At 36.0% G+C, this 7534-nt stretch overlaps 1 protein-coding gene across 1 annotated transcript; it reads right to left on the reverse strand.

The window, feature by feature from the left end:
* Positions 1–6412: 6412 nt before the first annotated feature.
* LOC149168137 (histone H4-like) lies at positions 6413–6724 on the reverse strand. Its single transcript, XM_089428109.1, has one exon. It carries the CDS (start codon positions 6722–6724, stop codon positions 6413–6415), a length of 312 nt encoding a protein of 103 aa, XP_089284235.1.
* Positions 6725–7534: the final 810 nt, after the last annotated feature.

Raw genomic sequence — 7534 nt, forward strand, 5'->3', positions numbered from 1 at the left:
TCCTTTTTAGGAGACGAACCAAAACATGAATATCTTTGAGCTTCTCCATATCAATCTTCATCGGATTGGGATATGATTTCAAAAGGGATTTGAATGTCCGCCATGTTTCTTTGAGCAGTTCTGCTACAGAATGAGTGAGACACAAAATTACAGGTTGATCCCCGAAAGGAAATGGGCAACGAGTAACGGTATTTAATACGGTTCATGCCACTAAGCAGCCTGTAACGGATTGTCCACAAGAGTCGCGAGCCTTAGTGTTTGGCCCTGTCAAAGCAAATATTTGATAAATTTTCGAAAAGGTTGCGGATAAAATGTGCTGGAGAGGGTGGGGATTAGGGTCTGCATGCTTTCGCGCAGGCTTGCAAACATAAAATAATTATTAGTGTCTCTTTTACGTTGAAACATATATATCATCTCTATCACTTGTAACTTTCCTTTCCATTTTTATAAGAATTTGATATGGCCGGCAAGGTGTGGGTTGCTTTTCTTGACTTATCAAGTCAATCTTTCAACGCAATCTTTTAGGAGAAGTTAAGAATAATTTGGTAGCATGTTAATTTTTTCCCAAGGATGTTGAAAATTATGGAACGTGGTCAGCTCGTGTTTTTACACAATATTATGGAGAGAACTACAACTTTATCACTTTTAAATATAGATATTAGTATTTCGTATATTCTAACTAAGCCGAAGGATAAGAGCATGACCTTGAAACGATCATAATGTTGAAGGCAATATCAATATTTTATGGATAAATCTAACTTTTAAAAACTGTAAGGCTTTGGATACGTCTAGTAGGGTTGTTTGAATATTTCCAGTATCTTCTGACCAACCCTAACCATATCACATGTCTTGCTTCCTTATCCTTTCACAAATATCGACTATTGAAAGTATTCGATTATCCAACGGGAGTCTTCTACTCGGTTATGCTCTTGTCCACTAGTTTGTGTATTGGAACTCATATGTCTATTGGAATTTATGGGAAGAAAATGCATTTACACTCTTATCTTTGAAGCATTCTTATAATCTTTGAAATTTAAGTGTGAAGGGATTTTGCAACACGATAAGTTATAAGATACGAGGAAAAAGGTTGAGTACTAACTTGACCTTGGGTGACTTTGGCAAAGTGAACTTTATTCGTATCATCCAATATGTGATTCATCTATATGTGATTCATCTAGGTAATAATGCACAATGTTGAGTGTAATATTCATAAAACCTAGTAAATAGAGCAAGCCATAATATTCATAAAACGTAGTAAATAGAACACGTATGGCTTGTTATAAGTTGAGAATTTTTTCTTTGTCTTCTAGGGTTTTGGTTGTCCCTAATATTAGCAAGCCCATTACGAGGAAAGCCTTAGCCCCTTGATTTTGATGGTTTTCATTATTCTTCTTTTTATTCTTCTTTATTATTCCATATGGAGTTTCACTGCAATAGTTTGCATGGTCATTAAAGCAAAGTTATGTTTATTAATATATACTTTTATATAATGAAGGGGACTTTCTATTAAGTATTAACTAGAACAATCATATAAGCAAATGTGGTTGATATACATCCATATGCTTCATTTTCATAAGTCCATTAGCGTGCACAAGGTCGAAAATTCCATAGATGTGAGTATATCAAGCACATTTATTAATGTGGTTGCGCTACATGATGGTCCATGTGAATTGGGTGGATTCGTAAACTATGATTGACTATGGTTCAAGTTGGGTAATTATGGCTAAAAAAGGTTGGCGAGGGTTGACCACACTTGATCATGGTTGTCAAGGGTTGTTGATAGTTGATCATGATTCAACATGCTCGAAGAGGGTTGACAAGGTGGACTGAGGTTGAATAGAGTTGATTATGGTTGATCATGCTCAACCTTTAATATACTAATTTATTTATAGTACACTAATCTAACAATCTTACATTAATGTTGATGATTATTACATTGTTACATTCACATTACATTAATGTTGCCCATGGTTGATGTTAAATTAAATTTAAGGTTAAACCTAAAGCAATGGTTACATTAATGGTTGAAGAGAGTTGACAAGGTTCACCATGGTTGATAAGGAAGACACTGGTTGATCGAGGAAGACCTTGGTCAACTAATGTTGACCTTGGCAGAGTATGGTTTGTTATGGCTCACATTGGTTTACCATTGTTGCCTTTAATTAACCACAATCAACTATTGTGAAGCATGATTACCATGGTTGACCACAAGTGTATATGATTGGTTGTGGTGGACAATGTGATCATGGATATCGGTGTTGATCTTGTTTAACTTGGGGACCATGTTGACAATGTTTACTGTTGGTCAAACATGTTGACCATGGGAAACCATGTTAACCATGGTCAAACATGGTTGACCATGGTTGAATAACTAAAGTGTGTATGTCCATAGTGACCATGTTTGACTATAGTTAAGCTCGTTTAGACATGTTCAACTGTGGTTGAACTTGTTGACTATGTTTGACCATGGTTGAGGTTACATGAGCATGGTTGACTATGGCCACTTATGGTTTATTATAGTGAACATGGTTGTAAACATTTAACTATAGGTGATTATGGTTAACCATGATTAATATGGCGAATCATCTTTTAGCATTGCTAATCATGTTGAATGGTTGGCCATGTTTGGCAATGGTTGCTTTTGTTGTGCACATTGTCTATGGCTAAGAATGTTTGACCAAGTTCATTATGGTTGACCTTGTTGTCTACGGTTGACTATGGCTAACCATGGTTGTCAATGTTTAACTATAAATGAATATGGTTGACCATTGCTGAGCTTGGAAGACATGGTTTAAATTGTTGACCTAGTTTGACAATGGTTGACCATTGAACAATTGGTTTGACCATTGTTGGGCTAATTTAACTATGGTTATCAACATGTTATTATATATGTATATTGGTGACCATGTTGACCATGGTTGATCGTGTTGACCATGGTTGATAATGAATGATGAGGATTGACAATTACTAGGTTGGTTTGACCATGGATGAGTTCGTTGACATTGATGGAAATCATGAATTACTAAGAGGGGGGTGCTGAATCAGTAATTAATTTTTTTTAAATCTTTAAGAAAATTTCACAAAATAAATCGCATTCACAAATGTACATAGTTCTTTTAACATGGAAACCCTTCCAAGAGAAAAACCACCAAAGCTTTTTTTATTATGATGTAATCTCAAAGCACCCACACTATTTATATCAATTCTTCTATTAGAACCCACCCACAAGAGGCTCCAAACCACTTAAATATTTAAGGACAAAATTTCCTAAAGGGACCAACCTTGAATCTATGGAGGCACCCGCCTACTATTGCAAGTGAGACCTACTCTTTTATGGTATTTTCAAACCAAGACCTCTTGGAATGTTCTTTGATTTAATTTGCAATTTTTTATCCCTACTCACAAACAACCACTTCAGCTTCTGGAACTCACATATGCCTTGTTAGGATCTTCTCTCTTCTACAAGCACACACAGTGACGCAATCTACTATACTCTTCTTCCACATCTCACTCACTATCAGGTTTTACTGCTTTCAATTTGTATTCTCTACATTGTGCACCGACTTTAGTTATCTCACACACACCACTTCTCTACTGCTCTTCCTTTTCATCCCAGTTACATAATGCTCGAGAATATGTACTTCATATAATTCTTCTAAATTAGCTCGAGGAGTTTCTATAGTTCATTTATGTCAGAATTTTCTTTAGATCTCCTTTGACACTATGTTTTCTTCACATTTGGATTTCAAACAAATTCATATTTAGTTCCAGCAGTTATGATTTTCATTGAAAGCTTCTTAATCTTCGTTTGCAATTGCGCTAGCTAGAAGACTCAACCTTGTGCTACAATTTATATGGGCAGTTATCCATCACTTCACATCAGTAAATCAGATCTCCCAGTTTGTGGCTTCCTTCATTGTCCAATTGCACAATGAAATATTTTTGTTCATAACTGATCTTGGAGCCAAATTCTTAATAATCCAATCTCTTGAAATTTTGAGCTCCTCTTTCCATAATACTCCTACTATGACCAAGGCCTTATGCCAAAATGGGCCTGTTCTTCTTACTCGGGTTTGGGAATTATTTAGTGTTTTGCATGAGCAATCAATCCTAAAGATCAAGCTGTAGAAGAACATATGCCTTTCAAGCCCATAGCTTAGCCTTAATATAATTCCAATAATTCTACAACATCAAAAATATTCTACAAACATGATTTTCTAGTGCATCTTCCAATGCAATGTCATATCATCAACTAACAAAAATTCTTTCATCATGATGATGCCATCCTACCACATGTTTTTGTCTAAGTAATGCCATGTGTCACATGAATTGGCCCTCTTTTCCATCCAAAAACTCCAAATCTTCCTCCCATGAGTCACTCACACATTGGTGTGATGTCATCATCCATACCTAGTTTGTGTCACCCCACTAACCTCATCCTTCTGCCATATCATCAACCTATATGGAAGGTAGGCTTGGGTTTTAGTATCATCTCTTGTTTCCCTTGAGAAATTTTCGTTAAGGTCGAATGCCTGAAATGCATTGGAACCTTGCCATCACACGAAACTCTATTTGTGATTTCGAGTTCAAGACCCTTCTACATCCACTACAACAAAACCAGCGATTTGCGCCAGATTTTAGTGCAATTTTTTTTTAATTGTGATGAGCAACCTGGCGCTAAATCTGGCTCTATTGTACAATTTTTAAAGCGTCCTTTTTTGCACCTAATTTTGCATCCTTTTTCACGCTAGATTTTGCATCATTTTTTACACCAAACTATGCATCATTTTTTGCGTCAAATTTTGAACCAATATTTGCATCTTATTTTATGACAGGTTTTGCTTCTAGTTTTGTGTCATTTTTTGCATCTATTTTTCATTCTCTTTTGCTTCCATTTTTGCGCCATCATTTGCATCAAGTTTACACTGTGTTTTGAATCCAATTTAACGTCTTTTTATGCATCCATTTTGTGTCAGTTTTTGCATCTAGTCTTACGCCAGATTTTGTATCTAGGCTTACACTAGTTTTTGCTTCTATTTTTGCACCAGCTTTGGTGCCTATCTTTGCACCATCTGTTGAATTCGATTTAGCACCAAATTTTGCATCCATTTTTGTGCCCATTTTTGCATCTTTTTTTGGACCATTTTTTACATCCACATTTACGTTTGATTTGTCTCCATTTTTCCCATCTCATTTTGCACCATATTTTGCGTCATTTGTTTCATCCAATTTTGCATCATTTTTAACACCATCGCTTGCATCTAATGTTACATCATTTTGAGCATCCAAATTTGCATTTATATTTGCATCTTTTGTTGAGTCATGTGTTGTGTCCACCTTTGCATCTTATTTTGTGTCTAATGGTACATTCAATTTAGAGCCATTTTTTATGTCTACTTTTGTATTTGTTTTTGCACCAAGTTTTGCATCCAATTTTAAGCTATTTTATGCCCCTTTTTGCACCATTTTTTGTGTCTACTTGTGTCCAATGTTGCACCATTATTTACACCCACTTTTTCATCCAATTTTGCATTTTTTTGGTGTCTAGTTTTACATCGTTTTCACCATCCAAATTTGTATCTTTTTTTGCCTCATTTTGTGTCCACATTTGCATATAATTTTGTGTCTAAGTTTGAGCCTAAATTTGAATTTGATTAGGAATCATTTTTTACATCCAATATGGCATCCTTGGTTTCACCTTTTTTCAGCCCCATTTTGCATCTTGTTTTATGTCTTTTCTTACATCTTTTTTTTTTCCTTTTTTTGCACCCAAGTTTGCATCCCAAATTTACACCATTATTTGCATCATCATTTGGCATATTAATTTGTACCGTTTTTTGCTTCTTTTTAACGCTCAACTTTGCATCTTATTTTACATCTAGTTGTTGTCTTTTTTTGCATCTAATTTGGTGCCCATTTATGTGTCCTTGTTTTTGCCCAATTTGATATCCTTTTGTATGCCATGTTTTGTTCCCTTCTTTGTGTCAACTATTGCACAATTTTTCACTTCTAATTTAAAACACTTTGTATGTCAATTGTTTGCATTTTGTATTAATTCCTAGTTTAACATCCAATTTTACTTTCAATTTTGCATCCATGGTTACATCCGCATTTGACTTCTTATATAGAGTATATTTTTCTTTACATATATGACCCCCTTTATAGATTCATAGTGAAATATATGATAGTTTCTAAATATCATTAAAACAGATATCACAATTCAAAATCATTTGTAAAGAAATTTAAAAAAAATTGACAACATCCATCCAAAAAAATAACAATGTGTCATTAACAATTTTCAAAACATGTATAAAATAGCAACATGATACTAATAAAATCAGTATTATTTTTAATCAAAACAACTAAAATTCAACAGACTTAGTTGATGAATCCATTTGAAGAATTGATTCAATCAACCGCCGAAGCCGTAGAGGGTCCTGCCCTGCCTCTTCAAGGAGTAAACGACATCCATGGCGGTCACTGTCTTCCTCCGGGCGTGTTCAGTGTAGGTGACGGCATCCCTGATAACATTCTCGAGAAAGATCTTGAGAACTCCCCTCGTCTCTTCATAGATGAGACCACTTATGCGCTTGACTCTGCCTCTCCTAGCCAGCCGTCTGATGGCAGGCTTTGTGATACCCTGAATGTTATCCCTCAACACCTTATGGTGCCTCTTTGCTCCTCCCTTTTCCAAACCCTTCCCTCCTTTTCCGCGACCAGACATCTTTCCTGCTTTTCTTCTTTACCTCTTCTTCAACAACAGATTCAATTCAATGTAATGCTTTGAAATCTTCCGGCTCACCCCTTTTATGGTCACGCATCCACCTGAAAATTCAAATTCCTATGACTTTGGCGCCAAATGAATCTCAGCCGTCAGATTCGCAAGAGCCCATCGACGTCACAAACACACCCACACGCGGATCAACCCAACCAGGGCAAGGATCAATGAAAAGACACCATTGCTCGGCGGACTTTCTTTATTATGAAGAAAGGTAAAATCTAACTCAACGACCGATTGCTGGGCAAAGTTTCTTTCTTATAATTATTACTAATTAATACTGGTTACTAATTAAAAATGAAAAATCGCACTACATACAGAAATGAAAAATCTGATAAAATGATGAATGCTGGTGTAATCCCCGTCGCAGATCCTACACCGCTTGCACCATCAGCAAGAATCAAACCTGCGCAGATAGCGTTTATCAATTCTCTGATCAGAAATAATGGAACTGTCCACAATGCAATGCAGAAAATGAAGCATAATAAAATGAACTCGGATGCCATCCCCTTAAATTTGAACCATCTGAAAACATACTTATCCAGCGATGATTTCAACCCAGATCCGCTTGAGATTAACAACGATTTCACACTAACAAAATGGGGGGAGAACGATATTAACAACAGCATGCTGTCAAACCAACAAAACAGTTCCATTCCACGCCCGATTCTCGCCAACACTTGTCATAATGAAGTTGAAAGAAACGTTGAGAACGCGGAACAGAATATGTCTTTCGCGCAGCACGATCATCCACCA

This window comes from Pinus tabuliformis, chromosome 4_2, assembly GCF_031772625.1.
Source record: "Pinus tabuliformis cultivar Carrire ecotype Pingquan chromosome 4_2, CPIR1, whole genome shotgun sequence".
In the NCBI taxonomy this organism is placed as follows: Eukaryota; Viridiplantae; Streptophyta; class Pinopsida; order Pinales; family Pinaceae; genus Pinus; species Pinus tabuliformis.